The sequence below is a fragment of the Balaenoptera musculus genome, chromosome 2 (assembly GCF_009873245.2).
Source record: "Balaenoptera musculus isolate JJ_BM4_2016_0621 chromosome 2, mBalMus1.pri.v3, whole genome shotgun sequence".
Lineage (NCBI taxonomy): Eukaryota > Metazoa > Chordata > Mammalia > Artiodactyla > Balaenopteridae > Balaenoptera > Balaenoptera musculus.
The window spans coordinates 148988420-149015421 of NC_045786.1; the positions used below are offsets into that span (position 1 = coordinate 148988420).

At 38.6% G+C, this 27002-nt stretch overlaps 1 protein-coding gene across 17 annotated transcripts in view; it reads left to right on the forward strand.

Moving 5' to 3' along the window:
• The window catches only part of TTLL5 (tubulin tyrosine ligase like 5), a 318372-nt gene that overhangs the window by 385 nt on the left and 290985 nt on the right, over positions 1-27002 (forward strand). For 15 of the 17 annotated variants that reach the window (XM_036843219.1, XM_036843208.1, XM_036843204.1 and 12 more), the window contains exons 2-5: positions 1295-1463; positions 8058-8164; positions 19985-20067; positions 21786-21892. In XM_036843219.1, coding sequence (XP_036699114.1) covers positions 1390-1463; positions 8058-8164; positions 19985-20067; positions 21786-21892 — 371 coding nt within the window. In that variant the 5' untranslated portion in view covers positions 1295-1389. Of the gene's footprint in view, positions 1-191; positions 300-1294; positions 1464-8057; positions 8165-19984; positions 20068-21785; positions 21893-27002 lie in introns of those variants that run through there. The other 2 variants (XM_036843203.1, XM_036843215.1) reach the window with 2 other exon arrangements.

The following is a 27002-nucleotide window of genomic DNA, read 5'->3' on the forward strand; positions in this document are numbered from 1 at the left end:
GCGCACTCCTCTACCGGAGGGAGGTGCGCTCCCAAGTCTGGGCGGGCGCCGTCCGCTGCACTTCCCTCTCAGAGTCCGGGAGCAGCTGCTGGCTTCCGGGCGCGCTGGGCTGAATCTCTGCGGCGGAGTCTCCCGCGTCCTTACTGTAGGGAGCATCTGAGAACCTACCTGGATTGGAGTGAGCCGGGGGTGGGACTGAGGGCCCGATCCTTTTAGGGCGAGGACGCTCCTTGGGCGAGTGCCCTTAATCTTCTTCCGATCGCCCTGTCTCTCCCTGCTCTGCTGGCAGCCTAGGACAGGTTGGCATCCCTTCCTCGCTTGGAGGTTTTGTTTGTTTTGTATTAATTTAAGGGACTTCCCAACATTTTGGGAAATACTGAGAGGTCCCGTTGGGGATACTCGGAAGAACGCCTTTTAGATTGTTAGATATTGCCCATTTCACTGAATATGTGTAAGGATCGTTATCGGAATTGGCATTTTTTGCCCTATTTACGTTCTTATCACATATATTAATGCATAGAAAAATGAGGTTTGGAAAGATTGACATTAAATGGTTATCTTTGAGTAATGGGATTATGGTCATTAAAACATTTTCATTTTCTTTACCTGTAATTTCTATTCCATCCAAAAAGACACGCAATGAACATGTACCTTTTCTCTATTAAAAATATTTTAAGTTAGAAATATGCTAATTTTAATGTCTATTTGATATTTGGATCATAGTTTGTGATTTTTAGTAAGGGCGAATAATTTTTGAGAGTGTGGAAGGACAGTTGTTTTTTCTTTTTCCAGCTATTTATGACCTTGATTCAGCAGAATATATTCATTTTTTGGTTTAGTGGTTGAATTTGTTTTAGCGGAAACATGAGGGTATTTTACCTGTGCTTGGCATAGAATCTAAAGAAATGTTTGCAAGGATCTTAATACTTGCGTTTTTATTTTTCACTCGCGTCAGGATTTTCTAGCAAGGAATCTGTTTTAGGCAATCAGCCACCTACCTCAGACTTTCTTAAGTAAGTGTATCCTTTTGTTGCACGTTAGATTTAGTGTGTAAAAGAAACACGAGAAACTGAAACTTCACAGCAGCTCTTCAAATACATAGAGGACAGACAGTATGTTTGAAAAAAAAAATCTTGATTTTTGTGGCATATATGAAGCACTGTGAAAGAAGGTAAGCCTCTAGAGGTTTGACACTATTTAGGTAAATATTCATTTTCATTACTTGGAAAATCATCAGCAGTAATGAACAAAAAGACAACTGCATTGTGTTTCAGGTCATTTGGCTTTCTTGCAGGAATCTGTGCCACCCAAATTGTTTGATCCAGTGAATCTGCAAGGAAAGGTCTCTGAGGCCCCCGTCTGCTGACTGCATGACAAACTCTAAAGGAAATGCCAGTCGAGATGGCCCGGGACCTGGAGGAAACAGCATCATCCTCAGAGGATGAGGAGGCGGTAAGCCAAGAGTAAGTAATAGCAAGCCTGCTTTTGACCCTTTGCGTTCAGGATGGAAAATAGTTCTCTTTTACTCAAATCATCTTTTACCCAATATCCTTCGTTTGGTGTTGTCTGACTCTGGTTTTAGTTTTCATACATGGTCTAATTCAAGATCTTATTATTGGGCGACCATCAGCTATCTGAAATGAGATAAGGCTCTGTTTCTGGGTTCATGAGTGAACATTGGCTCTAGACGTTGCAGGTAGTAGCTCTTAGTCAACTCTTGATCAGAGCTCCTAACATACGAGATTTTGAAATTTTTAGATATTGAAGAAAAGTAGGTCTCTCAATTCTGTGACATTGGGTATTTTCTCAAAAGCCTTTAGGATGATAGAATGATGATAATAAGAAGTTATTTGAGGGCTTCCCTGGTAGCTCAGTGGTTGAGAATCTGCCTGCCAGTGCAGGGGACACGGGTTCGAGCCCTGGTCTGGGAGGATCCCACATGCCACGGAGCAACTGGGCCCGTGAGCCACAACTACTGAGCCTGCGCGTCTGGAGCCTGTGCTCCACAACAGGAGGGGCCGCGATAGTGAGAAGCTCGTGCACCACGATGAAGAGTGGCCCCCGCTTGCCGCAACTAGAGAAAGCCCTCTCACAGAAACGAAGACCCAACACAGCCAAAAATAAATATAAAAATAAATTAATTAATTTAAAAAAAAAAAAAAAAGAAGAATCCGCCTGCCAAGGCAGGGGACACAGGATCGAGCCCTGGTCCGGGAAGATCCCACATGCTGTGGAGTGGCTAAGCCCATGCACCACACCTACTGAGCCTGCGCTCTAGAGCCCGCGAGCCACCACTACTGAGCCCACGTGCTGCAACCACTGAAGCCCACGTGCCTAGAGCCCATGCTCCACAACAAAAGAAGCCACCGCAATAAGAAGCCCACGCACCGCAACAAAGAGTAGCCTCCGCTCGCTGCGAAAGCCTGCACGCAGCAACGAAGACCCAACACAGGCAAAAATTAATTAATTAATTAATTAAAAAAAAAAAAAAGAAGTTATTTGAGTAAGTGTGGAGCAGGACATTAGAATTCTATAGCCTGTGCTGAGTCTATTGAGACACATAGCTTTCCTGAGTTCTTTTAGATAAGAGTCAAGTTTCTTCATTGCTGGATTCTCATAATAATATAAATGAATGATAGTGATAAGTGTAGCTGCTATAGGTGATGGTAAGAGCTTTAACTGCTGTATCTCATTTAATCTAAAGATGTTATTATTCCCACTTTTGTAAGTTCAGCCCCACAAATATCAAAGAACTTCCTCAGGGATGCGTAGAGAGTGATAAATTGAGATTCAGACCTAGCTTTCCTGGATTTTGAAGCACTTAGATGTTTTGCCTCCTTTAACATTATTACTTGACACAGAGAATAAAGAGAGAATCTGGCTTAAAGGTAACATTAGTTTTAAAGATTCTCTGTAAGTCCACTAGGATTCATGTGCTATATAACCTGAAAAGTGGGGATGATATCTCCCAGGCTGTTTTTTTTCTTTTCTTTTCTTTTTTTTAATTAATTAATTAAATTTATTTATTTTTGGCTCTGTTGGGTCTTCATTGCTGCACGTGGGCTTTCTCTAGTTGCGGCGAGCGGGGGGCTACCCTTCATTGCAGTGTGCGGCTTCTTACTGTAGTGGCTTCTCTTGTTGTGGAGCATGGGCTCTAGGCGCACAGGCTTCAGTATTTGCAGCACACAGGCTCAGTAGTTGTGGCTCGCGGGCTCTAGAGCACAACCTCAGTAGTTGTGGCGCACAGGCTTAGTTGCTCCGCGGCATGTGGGATCTTCCTGGACCAGGGATTGAGCCCATGTCCCCCGCATTGGCAGGCGGATTCTTAACCACTGCGCCACCAGGGAAGCCCCTCCCACGCTGTTTTTTGGGATATAGTTAGGATCAAATAGGATAATGTGTATGAAATTACTTTTAAATGATAAAATGCCATACAAATATTAAGGCATTATTTTTATTGGATTTTATATTGAATTTAAAGTTTATTTCTTATTATAAAGTAGAAGATTACATTATTTAATGTAATTTGAAAAAAAATTATTGAAGCATTAGTAAAGCTTTGGGGAAAGGCTTCTCATCACTATTAGGTCACAGAAAATAATAGAGATTTGATATTATATTTGGGTCATTCTCATTCAGGATAATTAAATGGATAATTCTCTCTGGTCACTTTGCCTTCTTGTGACTTTTTGTTTTCTGTGTGCTGCCTCTTACCCACTTCACAAAAATTTTAACTTCTGCTTCAAACATCAATCTTTCTGATTCAAGATCTTTTACTTCATGACTGTCTCTTTTATTAGTGGGCTTATAGGTTGGGCCCAACAAGTATTATGTTGAACTGTATGAAATTGCTATTTTGGTAGGTCAAAAACAGTCAAATATTGAGAATTTTAGGTGGTTCAACCTAATATTTTAGTAAGCACCCAATAAATGCTCGCTGACTGAGTGACTAACTTAATGAGTAAATAAATGGAGGCTTCATGCTTTAGATCACCTTAGGTCTTTTAAGTGCTTAAAATACATTTCATTACAAAGAATACCAATTGCATTGAAGTGCAGTTATCAGAATTTTTTAAAAAACCAAACTTGTGGTATAGTAATATGTACGTCTTTATTAATACATTAAATAACAAGATCATTCATTTAAAACATGAGAAAGTTAGATTTTATTTTCTAAAGACAGCAACATGAAGACTGTTTTTGCTTAGTTTGCATGAGACCATCATACTTGGGTGGTCTTTGATTAACACTTAAAAGTGGGGAATACCAAGAAACATCATAGATGTCTGGACCACCACTGTGAAATGTCACCATTTGGTAGCTGAATGATTGCTTCAGAGTGGAGAGTTGCCAAATTGTTGTCCATCCTCATCACACCAGATGAGAAGACTGTAATCACAGGTGATCTAGTGGCAATTTTAATAACTACCATAACTTATAAGCAGTGATAAATGTCAGTGATATTTTGAGATGTCTGCAACAACTGTAATTTGGTATAAAAAAATCTGTAATTTCAGATAGAGTAAAAAACACAGGTAATACTATTACTACTGTGTTTGGTGCCTGTATTCGTAATTGAGAAACATTAAATTTCTAGTGGAAGTTAGTGAAAATACAGGTGTCATTCCACCTTCCCCCCGCCCTCCCCATCCAAATTCACAGACCTTATGCTCCTCTTCCTTTTAAACTCCTACTGTTGAGTTTTGATTGTTAATGTTCCATTAGCTCATGTCTATCAGATAACTTGTTTTATACATTAGGAATCTTAAGTCAATCTTGTTCACACCTGGAACAACATGCTTACATTTTTAAAGTTTTGGAAGTTAGAAGGTCTTAAATCATCTAAGGATGTTGACTTGATCCAAAGATATATATCCATGGACATCTGCTAGATCTGCTCAGAACTCTAGGCTGTATTAAAGTATTGATGCCTTGCAGTCCTGGACATTAGAGCTAGAAACTGTCCAGGCATCCTTGTTTTGCATGGCATTATTTCAAATAGTAAATGTAAAGGGGCTCTTTTTCTGTATTTTGTTTGGGGTTCCCAAATATAAATTTATATAGAGATGTGGAAACGTTAATTTGATGTAAGGTTTCTTTAGTCACTAAAAAAAATATTTAATTCTGATTGTAAAAGCTGGCTTTAGATCAGTTACAAAGATCATCAACAAATGATTATGTAGCGAGTGCTACAGTTCAGAGAAAGAATACATCACTGTGGGCTGGAGGAGCTAAGGAAGGCTCCAAGGAGGTGGTGAGTTGACCTGGGCTTTAGAGAGTGGGATTAAATGAACAGAGAGAAGTGGGGAAGGCATTTCCAGCAGGGACATTGGTATGAATGAGGCACCGAGGCTTTGAGTTATGTAGGCTGGATCCCAGGAGTGAATAATATCTATTACTCAGGAAATTGCTTCTTAAAAACCAAAACGGGGGCTTCCCTGGTGGCGCAGTGGTTGAGAATCTGCCTGCTAATGTAGGGGACACGGGTTCGCGCCCTGGTCTGGGAAGATCCCACATGCCGCGGAGCAACTAGGCCCGTGAGCCACAACTACTGAGCCTGCGCGTCTGGAGCCTGTGCTCCGCAACAAGAGAGGCCACAATAGTGAGAGGCCCGCGCACCGCAATGAAGAGTGGCCCCCGCTTGCCGCAACTACAGAAAGCCCTAGCACAGAAACGAAGACCCAACATAGCAATCAATCAATCAATCAATCAATCTTTAAAAAAAAAGAAGGGTAGGGCTCTATACCCTCACACATACACACAAGTATATGATTATATTTAAAAAAAAAAAAAACCACAATGTTCTTAGGCTTTCAGTAAAGTAAACCATAAAACTGGTCTACTTTGGTTATTAGTCATCCAAGTTTTTTGTTCTTTCATGTCTGTAAAAGCATAATTTCTTAATATGTACCAGTTTCTGGTGTAAATGAAAATTTAAAGTCCCAATTTTCAGCTTCCTAATCATTTTGAATCTTTTCCCTTTAGCACCACCTGGTGGGAGCATGCTTTTAATGACAATGCAACGTCTGCCTTAAGCGTGTTTGGGTCGACCTTACTGAACTAATGATTTGTCTACTACCTCTTTTCTCTTTTCAGAGGTTGTAAGTGAAAAGATTCTGTGTCAGGGATTTGGCTTTCTATAGATAGTATGGTTAAGGCCGTGTCTCTTGTCAGCTGTGTATGTTTATTGTGTTTCTGACTCTCATCAGGCATTTTTACCTTTTATCCGTAATCCATTGTTTGTAAGTGCTAAGGCACAGTGGTGCCAGTTTGCAGCTAGAGATGGATTGACAAGGAACTTTCGATAGTTTCCAGAATTTCTGTTTAAGACTTGATAGTTTAGGCTGCCTAATTTTTCCTCTGTCCTCTGACTTAGAAATATAGTGAAAAAAATTAAAGTTGGAAGAGAGCATAGGAATCATCTGGCCCTATACCCACCTTTTACAGGTGTTTAAGATTAAAAAGCAAGCAAACCACACAAAAAAAATCCTTCTTGCACCCTATAAACACCAATTTCTCACAAATGGGCACTGTCACCCAAGTCAAATCGCAAGAAAAATAAGCATCCACATTCCATTTCTAGAAACCAGGAAATGAAGTAGGTATGGTGTTCTCTGCTTTCCTCAGTAAAGCTCTTGGCAGCTCATCCCAAGTCTAAAGGCTGCCTCACCTCTAAGATTGGTAGCCTGGCAGCCTGTGCATTTAAAGCGTGGATCTGTTTAAACCTGTATTGGGAGAGTCTAACTTGGCCCTGAGGTTTGTGGTATGGCCTTTGTTAAGGGGTGTGGTCATGTGAGTTTTTGAGAGCAGCCTGAATCTTGGCTAAATGGATCTTATTCCATATAAGGAATTGATTAATTTCAGTTCCCAAAGGGTTGAGTTTAAGGTGTTTATACAAAAAATCACTGAAATGTGTGATTAGGGAGATGGAAGGGTGGAAAGAGCACAGACACTTGGGTTCAAATACCTGTTCTCTTACTTAACCAGCTGTATGACCTTAAGCAAATTGCTCAACCTCTCTGAACACCTTTTCTTCAGTTCATAGTGCAGGCAAGAGGATTAAGTGAGATAACATGTGAAAGCTCTTAGCGTAATTCCTGACACATAGTAGGGACTCAGGTCATTTCTTTCCTTTCCTACCTTCATGCACTAAGACAGTTGGAGAGTTTTCTAATCTGTGAATAAATACACATCTGTCTGAGATTGATTAAACAGAGATTTCTGGAAGATAGGAAGAGAATAAAATCAGAGGTCCTTTTCTGGAGGAAAACATTGTTCCATTTGGTATAGGCTTCCTTTAAAATATGTGGTTTTAACTGGGGTACTTGTATTAATTTAGGGTTCCTAGCTCAGAATCTTAGGATGGATCATCAAATTGGCTTAAAAAGGGACTATAGGGTGTAAAAGTGGTCTGTCAATTATTGTGACTATTTTAGTTAGGATTCTTATTTGTGCCAGGGACTAAGACATAAATTGTCCTAAATAATAAAGGGAATTTATGAACTCATATTTAGGAAAGGCTTGATTCTGCAACTGCACATTTGCCACTCAGGATCTCATTTCTCTTATTCTTTCAGTCAGGCTCCCGCAGACCTTCTCCTTTACCAACAGCTCCAGGCTCTCCTTCCAAGGTCACAAAATGACACTTGCACTTCCAGACCTCATTCTCTTACACCATCAAGGGGAGGAGGCCATCTCTCCTGCAGCTGCTACAGAAGAGAAAGCATCGCTTTCTTAGAGGGTCACACGACATATCTCCTGACACACTGGCTCCAGCTGGTTTATGTCCTCATCCCTGAACCAGTAACTATAACTGGGGGATGGAAAACCCTGATTGGCCGAAGCCAGTCAAGGTCCGTCCCTGCAGCAGGAACGGAGTTAATCTTAAACAGACCATCTGACTAAGAATGGGCGATGAATGGTTTCCCATAGGACATTTGGGATGCTTGTTCCAGAAGAAGGGGAAAGTGGCTCAGCAGCAAACCACAGTGATGTGCTTCAGTTGTTAACTCAGATTTTGAGCTGTAGATTGATAAAGCCTTTTGTTACGGTTGTAGAGATCATCCATGCATCGTGTGGACCGGAGGCTGCAGGAGAATTCCAGTTCTGGTGTTCCATGCTGAGGCTGTTCTGACAAAGGACAATGGTATTCGAGTGATTGGAGGTAGGTGTGACCTTCCCCACTGAGGGCAGGGCTGGGCATGGCCCTGACAACCTCGTCTTACAGAAGAGTGATAACCATATTTAGTTAGGGAAAGGGCCTTGCTCATGAGAATATTCTATTGATTTTTTTATACTTGAAAGGATTATTTGTGATTTCTTAAATCGTTTTCTGCATATTAAATTGTTTTTCCTCTTTTTTTTCTTTTAGAATTATGTGTACATGTGTTTTTTTTTTGTTTTTTTCTTCCAGTTTTATAGAGAGATCATTGACATACACCACTGTACAAGTTTAAGGTGTATAGCGTAGTGATTTAACTTACATACATCATGAAATGATTATCACAATAAGTTTAATGATACTGTTTTTTATAATTATGGTAAAATACACGTAACAAAATTTACCGTTTTTACCATTTTAAAGTATACAACTCAGTGGCATTTAGTACATTCACAGTACTGTGCACCCATCACCACTATCTAGTTCCAGAACATTTTCATCTAAAAGTAAACCCTGTACCCATTAAGCAGTCACTCCCCAACCCCCTTATCCCAGCTTCTGGCAACCACTAATCTTTCTGTCTCTATGGCTTTACCTAATCTGGATATTTCATATAAATGGACTCATACAATACTTAGCCTTTTGTGTCTGGCTTCTTACACTTAGCATAATGTTTTCAAGGTTCATCCATGTTTTAGCATATGTCAATACTTCATTCCTTTTTGTGGCTGAATAACATCCCATTGTATGGATATACCACATTTTGTTTATCCATCAGTTGATGGATAAGTGTTTCCAGCTTTTGGCTCTTGTAAGTAGTGCTACTATGAACATTCATGCACAAGTTTTTGTCTGAACACCTGTTTTTAGTTCTTTTGGGTATATACCGAGGAATGGAATTGCTAAGTTGTATGGTAATTCTATGTTTAACTTATTAAGGAACTGCCAAAGGATTTTCCACAGTGACTGCACAATTTTACGTTCCCACCAACAATATATGAGAGTTGCAATTTCTCCATATCCTCAGTAACATTCGTTGTTTTCTGTTTTTTAGAATATAGCTATACTAATAGGTGTGAAGTGGTATCTTATTGTGGTTATGATTTGCATTTCCCTAATGATTAATGACATTGAGCAGCTTTTCATGTTCCTTTTGGCCATTTATATAATCTCCTTTGGAGAAATGTCTGTCAAGGTGTTTGCCTATTTTTTAATCGGGTTGCTTATCTTTTTGTTGTTGAGTTGTAAGGGTTCTTTATACATTCTGGATACTAGACCCTTATCAGAAAAATGATTTCCAAATATTTTTTCCTTTGTGGTTTGTCTTTTCATGCTGTTGATAGTGTTCTTTCATGGGGAAAAGTTTTTCATTTTGATGATGTTCCATTTATCTACTTTTTCTCTTATTGCTTATGCTTTTGGTGTCATATCTAAGAAACCATTGCCTAACCCAAAGTCATGATCCCTGTGCTTTCTTCTAAGAGTTTTATAGTTTAAGCTCTTAAATTTAGAGCTAAATGGTCTTTGTTCCATTTTGAGTTAATTTTTTTATATAGTGTGAGATAAGGGTCAACCTTCATTCTTTTACATGTGGATATCCAGTTGCCCCAGCATGATTAGTTGAAGAGACTATTCTTTCCTTACTGAATGATCATGGCACTATTGTTGAAAATCAGTAGACCATTAGATGTATGGGTTTATTTCTGGACTCTTAATATTCTGTCAGTCTGTTTGTTTATCCTTATACCAGTGCCATATTATTTTTATTACTGTATCTTTGTACTAAGTTTTGAAATTGGGAAGTGTGAGTCCTCTAACTTTGTTCTTCATTCTCAAAATTTTTTTGCTATTCAGGGTCCTTTGCAATTCCATATGAATTTTGGGATCAGCTTTTTCATTTCTGCAAAAATGGCTCTTGTGATTTTGGTAGGGAGTACATTGAATCTGTAAATTGCTTTTGGAAGTATTGCCATCTTAGTGTTAAGTCTTCCAGTCCGTGAACATGGGATGTCTTTCCATTTATTTAGGTCTTCTTTAGTTCCTGTAGCAATGTTTTATAGTTTGCTGTGTGCAAGTCTTGTAGCTCCTTGGTTAGCTTTATTCTTCAATATTTTATTCTTTTTGATGCTATTATAAATGGAATTGCTTTCTCAATTTCATTTTTGGATTGTTCATTGTCAGTGTATAGAAATACTATTGATTTTTTTTTAATAAATTTATTTTATTATTTTATTTATTTGTTGTTTCTGGCTGCGCTGGGTCTTCATTGCTGCGCGAGGGCTTTTCTCTGGTTGCAGCGAGTGGGGGCTACTCTTTGTTGTGGTTCGCAGGCTTCTCATTGTGGTGGCTTCTCTTGTTGTGGAGCATGGGCTCTAGGCGCACGGGCTTCAGTAGTTGTGGCACGTGGGCTCAGTAGTTGTGGCTCGTGGGCTCTAGAGCGCAGGATCAGTAGTTGTGGCTCACGGGCTTAGCTGCTCTGCGACATGCGGGATCTTCCCGGACCAGAGCTCAAACCCATGTCCCCTGCACTGGCAGGCAGATGCTCAACCACTGCGCCACCAGGGAAGCCTTACTATTGATTTTTTGTATACTGATCCTGTATCCTGAAACCTTGCTGAACTCATTTATTAGCTCTAATAGTGAGAGTGTGTGTGTGTGTTCTTTAGGATTATCTCTATACCAGATCATGTCATCAGTAAATAGAGATTTTACTTCTTCCTCTCTAACCTGAATACCTCCCTCCCTCCCTCTCTTTCTTTTTCTTCTTCTTTTTCCTAATTGCTCTGGCTAGAACTTCCAGTACAGTGTTGAATAGAAGTGAAAATGGGCATCTTTGTCTTCTTCCTGATCTTAGGGGGAAAGCTTTCTGTCTTTCACCATTCGGTATGATGTTAGCTATGGGTTTTCATAAATGCCCTTTATCATGTTGAGGAAGTTCCCTTCTATTCCTTTGTTGAGTGTTTTTATCTTACAGTGGTGTTGCATTTTGTCAAATGCTTTTTCTGTATCAATCGAGATGATTCTATGTTTTTTTTCCTTCATTTTATTAATGTGGTGTATTACATCGATTGACTTTTGTATATTGAACCACCCTTGCATTCCTGAGATAAATCTCACTTGAGCATGGTATATAGTCCTTTTAATATGCTGCTGGATTTGGTTTGCTAGTATTTTGTTTAGGATGTTTGCATCTATATTCATAAGGAAAAGTGTTCTGTAATTTTCTTTTCTTTTGATGTCTTTGTCTGGCTTTGGTATCAGGGTAATGCTGCCCTCATAGAATGAGTTCCTTCCTCCTCTTTGGAAGAGTTTGAGAAGGATTGGTGTCAATTCTTTAAATGTTTGATAGAATTCACCAGTGAAGCATCTAGTCCTTAGCTTTTCTTTGTTGGAAGGTTTTTGATTACTGGTTCAACCTCTACTTGTCTATTCTATTTTCTATTTCTTATTGAGTCTGTTTTGGTAGTTTGTGTGTTTCTCTAGGTTTTTTTCCATTTTATTTAGTTTATCTAATTTTGTTGGCATACAGTTGTTCATAGTATTCTTTTATAATCCTTTTTATTTCTGTAATACAGTAGTAATGTCCCCACCTTCATTTCTGATTTTAGTAATTTGAATCTTTTCTCTTTGTTTTTAGTCAGTCTAACTAAAAGTTTGTCAATTTTGAGAATCATTTTAAAGAGCAAACTTTTTATTTTGCTCACTTTCTCTATTGTTTTTCTATTCTTAATTTCATTTATCTCCACTCCTCTTTGACTTTAAGCAGTGCTCTGAATCCTGGTGTTAGCCTGTAGCTGTCTTCAAAGGTTACATACTATGGATCCAAACTTTTGTGTGATATGGTGGAAAGAGTCTATACGTGGGTTCTCAGTCAATATTTCAGATCCCAGCTTTGGCATTTACTAGCTGTGAGTCTTGTGCAATCACTTAAACTCTCTTAATCCATTTCATTATTAGTAAAATGGAGATAATAGCTACCTTGCAGGCATTGTAAGAACGAGATCACTAATGTTCAGCACACAGTAGGCATTCAAAACTTGTGCTGCTTACTCTATTTGTTGAACAGGATCTGCTCTACCTTGAGATGACTTTAAGGTCTGTCCTTGCCCCATAATAAGCCAGAGTTCAAAGGATGGTGAGCACCTGCTTCTGGGATTTGAATTCTCCTCTCTCCCCAAGGGTCGTGGTGTTCTAATCCCCTCAGCAAGTTGCTAGGTTACCACTTAAAGGGACATGGTTCATTCATGTTCTCTGAAGCTGGAGTCTCTGAAGATTTACTAACATTTGCTGAGAATCTCCCACTAAATATGATTAGAGTCAAAACATCAAAGGTGCGTAAAAACAACAGAAGTAAATCATCCTCCCCCCTAGCATACTTCTTTTGGTTTGTTTGTCACATAAATGAATCCATGTATTTTGTGGCAATCGACCCTTCCTTTTTAGAATACCTAACATTTATTGGAAATTAGCATCCATCAATGTAATCATGCCATTATTCAAGCAATCACTATTTTCTAGAACCTATAAGTCTTTGGATTATTTTCCTATACATCTTCCTGTGTTTAAGGAAGAAGCCAGTAAACTTTTTTCTCAAACTCTGTTTTTGAATTTTCTGTATATCCCCAATTCCTTGAGGTTTAATAATTTTCTTCACCTTCCTTTATGAAAAGAACAATTTGAATGAGTTTTGTTAGTTGCTACCTCAGATTTCGGAATTGTTAAACACTCTTGGTCTATTTTTTTTTTCTCTCTCTCTCTTAAATAGCTGACATAGATCTGCTCAGATCATAATACTGAGTTAAATCCCCTTGAGAAGTATATCTGGGGCATTAGTTATCTTCTGTTGCTCTTAGAGTGTTAGATTCCAACCTTGTTTTTTCTGTTATCTATTAAACGTTTCATTGAATTCACTGTTAATATTTTGGATACAATAAGATTTCATATGCTTTAGTTGTGAAATATTCCAGGAGTATTTTTTTTTCTCACCATATCCATGTTTTTTTCAAAATTGTATATAGTTTGAACGTGTAAATGGGATTGCATTTTATTTTATTTTATTTATTTATTTTAAAGTATTTATTTATTTATTTATTTGGTTGTGCTGGGTCTTAGTTGCAGCAGGCAGGCTCCTTAGTTGCGGCTTGCCGGCTCCTTAGTTGTGGCACGTGGGCTCCTTAGTTGTGGCATGCGAACTCTTAGTTGCAGCATGTGGGATCTGGTTTCCTGACCAGGGATTGAACCCGGGCCCCCTGCATTGGGAGCACAGAGTCTTAACCATTGCGCCACCAGGGAAGTCCTGGGATTGCATTTTAGGGGAAACAGATATTTTCAATTTAATCTTTTCCTAGAATGAAGTATTTTGTATTTTGCCTCTGAATGTGTCAGTTTCATAAATTTGGATTTGTATAGACTAGCACTCTCCAACAGAAATATGATGCAAGCTGTATATGTAATTTTTCAGTAGCCTTATCAAAAAAGGTAAGCAGAAATAGGTGAAATTAATTTTAATAATATATTTTATTTAATCCAAATTATCATTTCCACTTTTACTCAGCATAAAAAAATCGTTATGATATTTTACATCCAGTGTGTATTGTACACTTTTAGTACATCTCCATATGGTGCAAAATTTTCATTGGAAGCATTTGGTCTGTATTTAGATTTCATAAATGTTATAGTTGAAATTGTAGTCAATTCCTATGTTCAAGTTGTTCCAGACAAGTTTTCCAATAACTGAATTGAGTATCAGTTTTAAAATTGAAATTAGAATTTATTAAAGTTAAATAAAATGAAAAATTCAATTCCTTTGTCACAGTAGTTACATTTCAAGTGCTCAAGTTACATGTGGCTAGTGACAGCCATATTCAGCTGTGCCCGTAAGGACCCAGTTTTCTGACAGTAAGGCAAAGGTACACTGTGTTGCCATCGAAGGGGTTATTCTTGTATTCTAAAGTCAAAAGAATGTTAGTTTTATCTTCATTCTAGTTTCCCATGCTAGTTTGGACCAAACCCCTTAGGGCACTTCACCACTTCCTAGGTGCTTCTGTGCTGACAGATTATTGGTTCCTTGATTGTCTTTACTCTGCTACAGTCAGTCCTGGAACTTGCCAGGGGTCCTAGTTCTTCAGATTGTCCCCTGCGATGCATGTGAGTTGTTGAAGAGGAAATTCTGCAGTCTCATAGTGGAATTGATGAGATGCGTGTGTGTTCAGAGGCTTAGATGTTGGGTGTTTTGCAGTTTGCTAGCAGGACCGTGCCCTGCCTCTTGTTTTTTTATGGAAGAAAACATGGCGAAGGTGGTTCTGTCATGAACAGTTGAACAGGTTCAGTTTGTAGTTGCAGTTCTCCATTTGACCCTCGCTAGGGAGAGGGAGCCCAGGCTTACCAGCTATTTCAGGAGAAACCTAGAAATCTAGATTTTTATGTGACTTCTTCCAATCTTAAAAGTTTAGCAAGTAATTCAACTTTATACTGAAAACACCACGAGGGATGGACAAACTGTGTCTGTAGGCTGGATTTGGCTCCTGGGTTACCATTTTATAATCTCTGGTCTAATATGTGCTGGTAAGCAGCATTACTGGTTGTAGGGCCATTGGACACAGAGCATGAATGTGGGGTAAAATCCCTATAGCAGTCACAGTTGCTTTCCATCATTCCACCCTGCCTCTCTCGCACTTCCCTTTTAGAACATGTTCAGTGTATCTGAGTTGGGTTATAGTTAGTTGGTTTGGATTAGAAGTAAGTGGCCAGGGACTTCCCTGGGGGCGCAGTGGTTAAGAAGCCACTGCCAATGCAGGGGACACAGGTTCGAGCCCTGGTCCGGGAAGATCCCACGTGCCGCGGAGCAACTAAGCCCGTGCACCACAGCTACTGAGCCTGCACTCTAGAGCCCCCAACCCACAATTACTGAGTCTGCGAGCCACAACTACTGAGCCTGCATGCCACAGCTACTGAAGCCCGCGCGCCTAGAGCCCGTGCTCCTCAACAAGAGAAGCCACCGCAATGAGAAGCCCGTGCACCGCAACAAAGAGTAGCCCCCCGCTCGCCTCAACTAGAGAAAGCCTGCGCGCAGCAAGGAAGACCCATCACAGCCAAAAATAAATAAATCAATAAATTTATTAAAAAAAAAAAAGAAGTAGGTGGTCACTGCTTACATACCATGAGAATCAGGTCTGCCACTGAGCGCAGTGATGACTGCATTTTACTTCTATATTAGGAGAAGTAGGAGAAAGAGTATTAATAGCATTCTTATTTTTTAGCTTGCTATATAAAATGTATAATTTACTGTGTATTATACTATGTATTTATATATGTATTAGTAGCTATTTTACTATGTGTTTACTTTTTTACTGTATGAAAATTTTTTTCTATGTATCAGCAAGCTTTCTTTTTTCGGGGGGCTGTACCATGCAGCTTGCGGATCTTAGTTTCCCAACCAGGGATTGAACACAGGCCACAGCAGTGAAAGCGCTGAGTCCTAACCACCGGACAGCCAGGGAATTCCCATATCAGCAAGCTTTCCTATTCTAAAAGCTCTACGTGTATTAACTGATTTAGTGCTTTTAACTACCCTGTGAGATAAGTACCTTTGTTATCAACCCCATTTTATTTATTTTTATTTATTTATGGCTGTGTTGGGTCTTCGTTTCTGTGCGAGGGCTTTCTCTAGTTGTGGCAAGCGGGGGCCACTCTTCATCGCGGTGCGCGGGCCTCTCACCATCGCGGCCTCTCTTGTTGCGGAGCACAGGCTCCAGACGCGCAGGCTCAGTAATCGTGGCTCACGGGCCCAGTTGCTCCGCGGCATGTGGGATCTTCCCAGACCAGGGCTCGAACCCGTGTCCCCTGCATTAGCAGGCAGATTCTCAACCACTGCGCCACCAGGGAAGCCCCTCAACCCCATTTTATAAGTGAGGAAATTGAGCATAGTGAAATTAAATAACTTATTTAAGACAGCAGGAAGGAAGTAGTAGAGCCAGGATTTGAACCCCGGCAGTTTGACTCCAGAGACATACTCTTTCTTTTATTATTCCCCTTCTCCCCCAGTCCCCACGTAATCATTCTCTATTTTTCCACACACCTGACCAATCATCTTCTCCGTGGCCTGGGGCAAGCACTGCAGAACAGTCAGAGAATCGGGTGCAGTCCTGGTCCCCAGCAGTTGATGAGGCTTTGGCTTTTTATGTGCAAAAATGGAGCTGTCAGTGATCAGTTATCATAATGAAAAAGACCTGGTTTTCTGAACATTTTATTTAAAGAAATAAAAAAACCGTCTGGCAAGTTATAAGTATAGTACAATGAATTCATGTATACTATTTCCTTGCTTTCACCAGTTATTAACATTTTGCCATGTTTGCTTCACCCTTCTTTCTCTCTCTGAACCATTTGAAAATTAGTTCACATACTTCAGACCTAAATACCTTATTCAACATGTTTATCCTAAGAACAAGGGCATCCTCTCTATAACCACAGTACACTGATGACACTCAGGAAATCTGTCATTGCTAAAACACTCTTATCTAATATACAATCCCTGCCCAGATTTCCTCAATTGTTCCAATTTTGTCCTTTATCTTTTTTTTTTTCTTTCAAATCCAGGATCCAATCAGAGATTGCATTTAGTTGTCATATTTCTTTAGTCTCCTTTATATCTACAACCATTTACTGGATTTTTTTTTTTTTTTTTTTGGTCTTTCATAACATTGGCATTTTTAAAGATTCCAGACTAGTTGCTTTGCAGATGTCCTTAAGTTTGGGCTTGTCAGATTGATTCCACATGTTTAGATTAAAAGGGTTAAAAAAGGTTGAAAAAGGTTAAAAAGGATAAAAAAGTTGAAAAAAATTTGTAGGAATATCATTTAATGAAGTCATGTCCTCAGTGTATCACATTAAAAAGCATATGATGTCATTATCTTGCATTACTGGTGATGACAAGTTTGATCATTTGGTTAAGATAGTGTTTACCAGATTGCTTCATTGTAAAGGTACCCTTCTCCTTTGTTATAAGCATTCTCTGGGGTGATATTTTGAGATGTATGAATATCCTATTCTCCAGTAGTCTCTCACTGTTGGTATTCACTGATTCTTGTCTGAATCACTTACTATTGCAGTTTTTGTAAAATGGTGATTTTCTATTTCAGTTTTTCCTTCTACATTTATTAGCTGGCTTTTCTGTAAAGAAGAGCTTTCCCTTCTATGTGAAAGTAATAGTCTCCCAAAGATGTCTACCTCCTAGTCCCCAGAACCTGTGAAAATGTTACCTGACTTAGCAAAGCGGAATTGAGGTCATAGATGGAATTAAGGTTGCTAATCAGCTAACCCTTAAGATAAGGAGATTCTTCAAGTGGGCCCAATGTAATTATAGGAGTCCTTTAAAATAGAAGGAGACAGAAGAGTCAGACTGATGCAGTGTGAGAAGGAGTAGACTTGTCATTGCTGGCTTTGAAGATAGAAGAAGAATAGGGGCAGCCTCTAGAAGCTGGAAAAGGAAAGGAAGTGGACCCTACCCAGAGCCTATAGAAAGGAACGCAGTCCTGCCAATGCCTTGATGACACTTGTATTGGACTTCTGCCCTAGAAAACCAGTAGTATACCTTCTCACTTTCTTATCAGTGTGGATTCATGGGTTGTTTTCTTTCTTATAAGTGAGTTAAAATCTTTTTCTGTCAGTATTCATTTTTATATTCAGATTGCCTCAAATTTGGCCTTGGGGAGCCCCTTCAAGATCCTTGTGACATGTTCTCAATCCTTGTGACTGTCCTCTTTTTTGGCATAGCAAGATATTCCACACCTATTTTGTACTTTCCTTCCTCAACTTGGAATCAGAACACAAACTCCTTTTTTTATATCTTTTTAAATGTATTATGTTCATATATCTCCAAAGATTGAATGTGTCCTGGATTGAGCTATCTTACAATCTTAATGAATATACAGTTGAGCAAAAGAATAAGAATAAATTAAAATTTTCATAAGTAATAAACATAAAAGTAAAAAAAAATCAATTTCTTCATAATATGAATTGAGCGTTTACAAAATTAATTGGTTCATTTATCCATGGTTGAATATTGCTTATTGCTAGAATGAAACAGAGGTCAGCTAATTTCTCTTTCTATTGATTGTTTTTATAGAGGTAAGCTTTAGGAAACCTTAGAACACGAACTCTTGAGCAGTGCACTGTGCTGCTTCTTACATTAAACTCTGCACTGTTTTTCTTATAAAAATATTGCAAAGACAACATAATAGTGATTGACCATTGGGAAAACCTTGTAACTGGGCTTCAAAGTTTGCCGCAAGAATGAGAAGTATGGAGTGTCTGGCCTTATCATTCCAGTCCTCCTGTGTCTGCTTGGCATGGTGTTCCTGCCAGGGCTGGGCAAGTAGCAGCAGGGATTTACGAATATTTTCACATAAAGTTATAAAACGAAATGCTTATCTTTGACTGTAGAGGCTGAATTTTGTTCCGGAGCCTGTCCATAAGTTTCTGTATTATACTCACTCAGAAATGGTTCAGTATGCAGTCCTTTAAAAAAATCGTTCTGTAGAATTCTTAGCTAACAGTTTATAGTGATGCATAGAAAGAGACTGAATGTAATGCGCCAGAGAAAACTTTAGTCTTTGGGGATATGTAGAAACCTCACATGATTACAGACATTCCTCTTAGACAGGGGTCACAAGCACAGAATGCTCTCAGGGGCCTGGCAGGAGATAAGAATGAGTGAAGCAGGTCAGGTGGGGACGGTGCTGAACTGGACAGCGCAGGCCTATCCTGCAGGGAGCACTTGCACTTCTCTGGTTGACTCTTGCCTTGCCAGAGAGAGAGCCCAGGATTGCCAGGGTTTTCAAGAGAAGTCCAGAAATCTAGATTTTTATATGAATTCCTCCAATTTCAAAAGGTTAACAATTAACTCAATTTTATTTTTAAAGCACAAGGAGGAACGAACAAACCATGTCTGCAGATTGGTTTTGGCCCTCGTGTCAGCAGTTTATAACCTCTGGTCTAAGATATGCTGGTAACCAACATTGTTGCACATGAGGACTATTTAGAACGGCGTTCTTAGCCTTTTTGGTGCAGTGGGTGGCGTTGGCAGTATGGGGAAGCTTATGGGTCTCTTCTCAGAATAATGTTTTTTAAGTGTATTTTAAAAATACATAAGACTACAAAGAAAATAAATCGTATTGAAGTGTAGTTCTCAAAATATTTTTAAAAACCAAATTTGTGATATGTATGCCTTTTATTAGTACATTAAATAACATGATCTAGTGGTAGGTCTGTTCACTGCCATAATTTTTAAATACTGTGGGAGTAAGTGATTTTTTTTGGCCGCGCTGCGCAGCTTTCAGTATCTCAGTTCCCGACCAAGAATTGAACCTGCGCCACGGCAGTGAAAGCCTGGAGTCCTAACCACTAGGCCACCAGAGAACTCCTGAGAATAAGTGATTTTTTGAGATAACTGTAACAACTGTAAAAGAGTGTTACAATACCTGACATCTGTTGTTGGCAGGGTCACAGGCATTGCTAATACTATTCTCCTTTGTTGCCTACATTCCTAATAGAAGGTAATGTTAAATTGGAACTAGAATTTGGTGAAAACAAGGATGTCATTCCTCCCCTGCCTGCCCCCATCCATGTTTAGTGACAGCCAATGAATCTCAGGTTTAGGACCCTTGGTCCAAAATAATCCTCAACCTACTTATAGTAGCCTAAGGATAGCAGTATAGTGTTATTGAGTGTAATTAAGCCAGCCACCATCTTACAGTTTATTTCTTTTATTTCTTTCTCTATAGTTAACTTTCTGGTTACTGAACTTGATTCTGTGTTTTTCTTTAGAACGTTATCACTTGTCTTACAAGATTGTACGAACAGACAGTCGCCTGGTTCGCAGCATCCTGACAGCCCATGGATTTCATGAAGTAAGCTCATTTTTACTACCTTACCTTATCTGCTCAAAAGCTGAAAATCCTAGCCACCTAACTGACTGTCAGCTAACAGGGCCAGCTCTAGAAAGTACACGGGACCACTCCTTAGTGATGATGCAGAACTTGCATTGACTTTCTGAGTCACTTTACCAGTTTTTCCTTGAAATAAATGGAAAACATTTCCACAAGATTTTGTGGGGGTTTTTTTAGGGAAGGAAATTTTTTTTTCCTTGCTGTGTTTTTAGGCATGGGCTAGAGACAGAGTTTCCCATAAGGAATTGTCTAATAGCCAATTAAACCTCTTTGATTACAAGCAACAGAAACAGACTCTGCCCAACATAAACCAAAAGGGATTTATAGTAAAGATGTACATAGAACGGCTAGCAGAACCAGAGGAAAAGCTGAAAAAGCAGACCTTTGGAAGAAGAGAGAATGCAATAGCTCCAGGGATCTGGCAACAAAAGTCTTCAAGACCACCTTTACTGCTGTGGAATGAATCGACTGCATTCATTGTCCTTGTGCATTTCTCTGCTCAAGAAGCATATTCTGGAGATAGAACGATTGGCCTAGCTTGGGTCAAGGGTCCACTCCTTGGGGGAAGGGAGGGGCAGGTGATTGCCAGGTCCTTTAAAACCAAGGAGTATGTTATTCCCAAAGAAAATTGGGAAAATGGGGATTTGACATCAAAAGGCAAAGGCAAATATGCTGGATGGACTTCCACTGTGGATATTTTGATACAGTTGATAAAAGTCTGGTTGCTCGCTTCTTATCCTAGGTTGAGGTATGAAGTAGACATTTTGAGGAAGTTCTGATACCAGTTTATATACTGTCTTTGTTGCTGTTTTATTTCCAGGGCTTAACATGGTACCTGTCACATCAGAGGCAGAGAGTACATAATTGTTGAATGAATGGACAAATGAATTCTAATGAATGAATGAATGAATTCTAAGTTGGTTTGCTACTATAAGGTTTTAGATCTGATCATCACTTTATACCCAGCATCGGCAAGGATATAAGGACAGTCTGAGAAGGGAGTTTTGGGGTTGGGTCCTCATCTCTCACTTTGATATGCAAGAATATTTAGAGATATCATGGACTTCTATAAAAGGATTAATTCTACTTTTTGCATGTGATACTTGTCCAACTCTCTCATTCTTTAAACTTGCTTATCCCTCTGTTCTGTACACTCAGCTTTTGTCTTACTAGGCTCACATCCTAACTGGCCCGCCCCTGTGAGTGCTCTGTGGATGAAAAATCTCTATGACTTTTTACTTCCATCATTCTTCCAGGGACTGTCTCTGGTGTTTCTTTCTTTCTTTTTTTTTTTTTAATAAATTTATTTATTTATTTTTGGCTGCGTTGGGTCTTCGTTGCTGTGCGCGGGCTTTGTCTAGTTGCAGCAAGTGGTGGTTACTCTTCGTTGTGGTGCGCAGTCTTCTCATTGCAGTGGCTTCTCTTGTTGTGGAGCACAGGCTCTAGGTGCACGGGCTTCAGTAGTTGTGGCACGCGGGCTCAGTAGTTGTGGCTCACGAGCTCTAGAGCGCAGGCTCAGTAGTTGTGGCGCACGGGCTTAGTTGCACCGCGGCATGTGGGATCTTCCCGGACCAGGGCTCGGACCCGTGTCCCCTGCATTGGCAGGCAGATTCTTAACCACGGCGCCACCAGGGAAGTCCCTCTGGTGTTTCTTATCTTGTCTTTTTATCTGCCCTTAGGTTCACCCAAGCAGCACTGACTATAACCTAATGTGGACAGGATCCCACCTGAAGCCCTTTTTACTTCGCACCCTCTCTGAAGCACAAAAGGTTAATCACTTTCCCAGGTAATGCTCTTGTAGCTACTTTGCTCCATTTAAAGGTACCTGACATTGAGGCATGTAGCCAGCAGAGATAATTAACATCCTTTAAAAAAAAAAAGAAGTCTGTGATATAGGGCAGCAGTCTGCAAATGAAACTGAGGTGTTCACATCCCTGGACATACCTGAAGACTTTGCAAGGCGTCTGTAGGATGGATGGTTTTAAAATACACTACTTCTGGATTGCAAATCCCATAGATTCTCTTTCCTAAAATTGAGCTGCTTGTGAGCCCCTCATGTGGATAGGTTCTCCCTTCTCACCTTCTTTTTCATAGTTACTGTTTTTTCCCTTTATAAAAGAACGGCCCACCTAGAATCTTAATATGGTGCATTGTCCTGGGGTGTAAAAATTTCAAGGGTTGCAAAGAAAGGAACAAAAATATTGGTGTTTAATTCAGGTAATAGCATAACAAATCTTTTTGCATGATAATGATTTCCATTTCTTTGCTTTTAACAGAATTGAGGAAGGACATAATCAAGTTGTCAGCTGATAGATCATTAAATATAAAATTTAAAGATAGGTCATCTTGTGACTTTTGACATATAATTAGAAAAAAGTTCAAAGAATTGAATGATATTGCTATATTAAACTTCTGCCAGTCTCATTGGTTAACGTCAGCCTAGAGAGGCAATATTGCCTAGTGGCTAGAAGCACGGGCTCTGCAGCCAGCTAACCTGGGCCCAGATCGCAGTTCCGCTGACTGATCTTGGGCAAGTGAGCTTTCTGAGCGTCAACTTCCTCATTGGTAAAAAGAAGGTACTAATGACACACACTTTGTAGGACTATCGTGAGGATTTAATAAGTGCTTAGAACATCACATGCCTTCCACATAGTAAACACTATATAAGTGTTAGCTATTATATTTGTGAACAAGGTTTCTCAGTGTTTACATCTATGAAAGAGAAAATAGGAATAGAATTGATGCTGAAACCCTGCATTATTCTAGCAGTGAGTAATTTTCAACTATGGAGAGATACATGACCTATTGGAGAAGAGGGCAGCTAATCTCATCTGTCTAATGAAGAGATGCAAATCTAATAGGAATTTTCTTATTTGCTCAGTGGCTGAGTTATATTTTATTTCCAGGACTTATGCCCCAGGTACTCACTCATGCTAACAAGTTTTGTTTTCAGTCACTTCATATACTTGTCTCTTCATTTTTTAGAAACGAAGGCTCTTTCTTGATTATTCAATTCTACTGTCTTATACTCAGTCAATGGGTATAAATACCCAGCCTATGCTGTCTCTAATGTCAAATAGTTTCTTCATAATCTTAGATAAATGTATATTTTGAATCTTTATAACAAGTTCCAGTGTTATTTTATGTCTGAGCTTCATGGGCAGAAAATAATTTAAACTTTATTTTCTTCCTTACTGCCTGGAAGATGTGGATTTGGTTTTCTAAATGTGTGACTGGGTGCTTGAAGTGAATCAGATGCAACTATTTTAAATAGGTATTTAAACAGTCTTAAAATAGCTCACAGTAGAGGCTGCATTCCTAATTCCTGTTAGTAGTATATTATTTATTTCAATAGTTTTTGAACTATTCCTGTAGGTGTATAGGAATTCCACCTCAATTTGGACTCAGTCAGTATTAATAAATTTTAACCTATATTTTCTTCACTTCTCTTTGAATGTGTTATACATGTATGTTTGGGAATATTAATAATCCATTACCTAAATGCAGTATACTTTGTGGCTTCTGGTGCTATGTATTTTCTAAGAAAATACATAGCACCAGAAGTTAGAAGTCTTTTTCAATCCAAAGACTTCTAACTCACATGCAAGAGGAATGCAAACACTTGAAATGTTTCCAATATTATTGTGTACTCTTTTTATGTAATTTTTTATTTTAAATAATTTTAGACTTTTAGAAAAGTTGCAAAAATAATATAGAGTTCCTATGTGCCCTTTACCCAGTTTTCCTAATGTTAAATCAGTTATAACCATGGTATAGTTATCAAAATGGAGAAATTGATGTTAGTATAATGTACATTTTAATAAAAATTTATAATATTTACGGTGTTTTGATGAATTGTGTACTATATTCTTACAATGATAGGTCAATATATGTATAACAAGTACAGCCTTATGATCACAGGAAATTAAAAAATATTAAACATAATTTGTATACATATTTTCATTGTAGAGAAGGTATAATATAATATAAAAGACTTACAAGCATTAAATATGTTCTGTTAGGCTAAGCTGTTCTTTGGGGGAAATGGAATGGAAGAAGTAAAAGCAAAAGTGAATTGGGGGATGTCTGGGTGGGAGTAGGCGAGGCTTCTGGGGTGCTGGGAATGTTCTGTGCTCAGTGGTGTTCACACAGGTGACCAAAATTCATCGTGCTTTGCAGTTGTGATTTGTGTACTTTCCTGTTTATACGTTACTTTCAGTAAAAAGTATAGTATTGTAAAAAGTGAAAAATTTACCGACAAAAAGAGCCTTTTCTTTTGTAGTACTTTTAAAATGTACAGTGGCTAGTGAATCCTGATGTTATTTAGGTTCCCTTGAATATACTTAAAAGGATACTGTTATAGTTTTATTTTAAAATTATATTTGCCATTCATTGGATCCTTTGGAACATTTTAAATTTATGATGAAAAATCTTAGATGCCAACTAAGAAGATACATAGTTTCCCAAAATTTGTATCGGGAGTACCAAGCAAAAATGTTTGGAGACCACTAATATTGGGTAACTGTAGGAGAATTTGTTGTTTCTCTTATCCTCTGGTTCAGTGTTTCCTTTTTTTTTTTTTTTTGATTTTGACATACCGTTGCATTCAAGAGTTTATTTTATTTATTTAAAAAAAATTTTTTTAATCTCTCTTTTCTTTTTTTTTGGAAATTTTGAATTTTATTTTATTTATCTTTTTATACAGCAGGTTCTTATTAGTCATCCATTTTATACACATCAGTGTATACATGTCAATCCTAATCTCCCAATTCATCACACCACCACCCCCGCCCCGGCCGCTTTCCCCCCTTGGTGACCATACGTTTGTTCTCTACATCTGTGTCTCAGTTTCTGTCCTGCAAACCAGTTCATCTGTACCATTTTTCTAGGTTCCACATATATGTGTTAATATACGATATTTGTTTTTCTCTTTCTGACTTACTTCACTCTGTATGACAGTCTCATTAGGTCCATCCACGTCTCTACAAATGACCCAATTTCATTCCTTTTTTATGGCTGAGTAATATTCCATTGTATATATGTACCACATCATCTTTATCCATTCGTCTGTTGATGGGCATTTAGGTTGTTTCCATGACCTGGCTATTGTAAATAGTGCTGCACTGAACATTGGGGTGCATGTGTCCTTTTGAATTATAGTTTTCTCTGGGTGTAGGTGTATGCCCAGTAGTGGGATTGCTGGGTCATATGGTAATTCTATTTTTAGTTTTTTAAGGAACCTCCATACTGTTCTCCATAGTGGCTGTATCAATTTACATTCCCACTAACAGTGCAAGAGGGTTCCCTTTTCTCCACACCCTCTCCAGCATTTGTTGTTTGTAGATTTTTCTGATGATGCCCATTCTAACTGGTGTGAGGTAGTCATTGTAGTTTTGATTTGCATTTCTCTAATAATTAGTGATGTTGAGCAGCTTTTCATGTGCTTCTTGGCCATCTGTATGTCTTCTTTGGAGAAATGTTTATTTAGGTCTTCTGCCCATTTTTTGATTGGTTTGTTTGTTTTTTTAATATTGAGCTGCATGAGCTGTTTATATATTTTGGAGATTAATCCTTTGTTCGTTGATTTGTTTGCAAATATTTTCTCCCATTCTGAGGGTTGTCTTTTTGTCTTGTTTATGGTTTCCTTTGCTGTGCAAAAGCTTTGAAGTTTCATTAGGTCCCATTTGTTTATTTTTGTTTTTATTTCCATTACCCTAGGAGGTGGATCAAAAAAATATCTTGTTGTGATTTATGTCAAAGAGTGTTCTCCCTATGTTTTCCTCTAAGAGTTTTATAGTGTCTGGTCTTACATTTAGGTCTCTAATCCATTTTGAGTTTATTTTTGTGTATGGTGTTAGGGCGTGTTCTAATTTCATTCTTTTACATGTAGCTGTCCAGTTTTCCCAGCACCACTTATTGAAGAGACTGTCTTTTCTCCATTGTATATCCTTGCCTCCTTTGTCATAGATTAGTTGACCATATGTGCATGGGTTTATCTCTGGGCTTTCTATCTTGTTCCATTGATCTATATGTCTGTTTTTGTGCCAGTAGCATATTGTCTTGATTACTGTAGCTTTGTAGTATAGTCTGAAGTCAGGGAGTCTGATTCCTCCAGCTCCGCTTTTTTCCCTCAAGACTGCTTTGACGATTCGGGGTCTTTTGTGTCTCCAGACACATTTTAAGATTTTTTGTTCTAGTTCTGTAAAAATTGCCATTGGTAATTTGATAGGGATTGCATTGAATCTGTAGATTGCTTTGGGTAGTATAGTCATTTTCCCAGTATTGATTCTTCCAATCCAAGAACAGAGTATATCTCTCCATCTGTTTGTATCATCTTTAGTTTCTTTCATCCGTGTCTTACAGTTTTCTGCATACAGGTCTTTTGTCTCCTTACTAGGTTTATTCCTAGGTATTTTATTCTTCTTGTTGCAATGGTAAATGAGAGTGTTTCCTTAATTTCTCTTTTAGATTTTTCATCATTAGGGTATAGGAATGCAAGAGATATTTGTGCATTAATTTTGTATGCTGCTACTTTACCAAATTCATTGATTAGCTCTAGTAGTTTTCTGGTAGCATCTTTAGGATTCTCTATGTATATATCATGTCATCTGCAAACAGTGACAGGTTTACTTCTTCTTTTCTGATTTGGATTCCTTTTATTTCTTTTTCTTCTCTGATTGCTGTGGCTTAAACTTCATAAACTATGTTGATCAATAGTGGTGAGAGTGGGCAACCTTGTCTTGTTCCTGATCTTAGTGAAAATGGTTTCAGTTTTTCACCATTGAGAACGATGTTGGCTGTGGGTTTGTCATATATGGCCTTTATTATGTTGTTGTAAGTTCCCTCTGTGCCTACTTTCTGGAGGATTTTTATCATAAATGGATGTTGAATTTCAC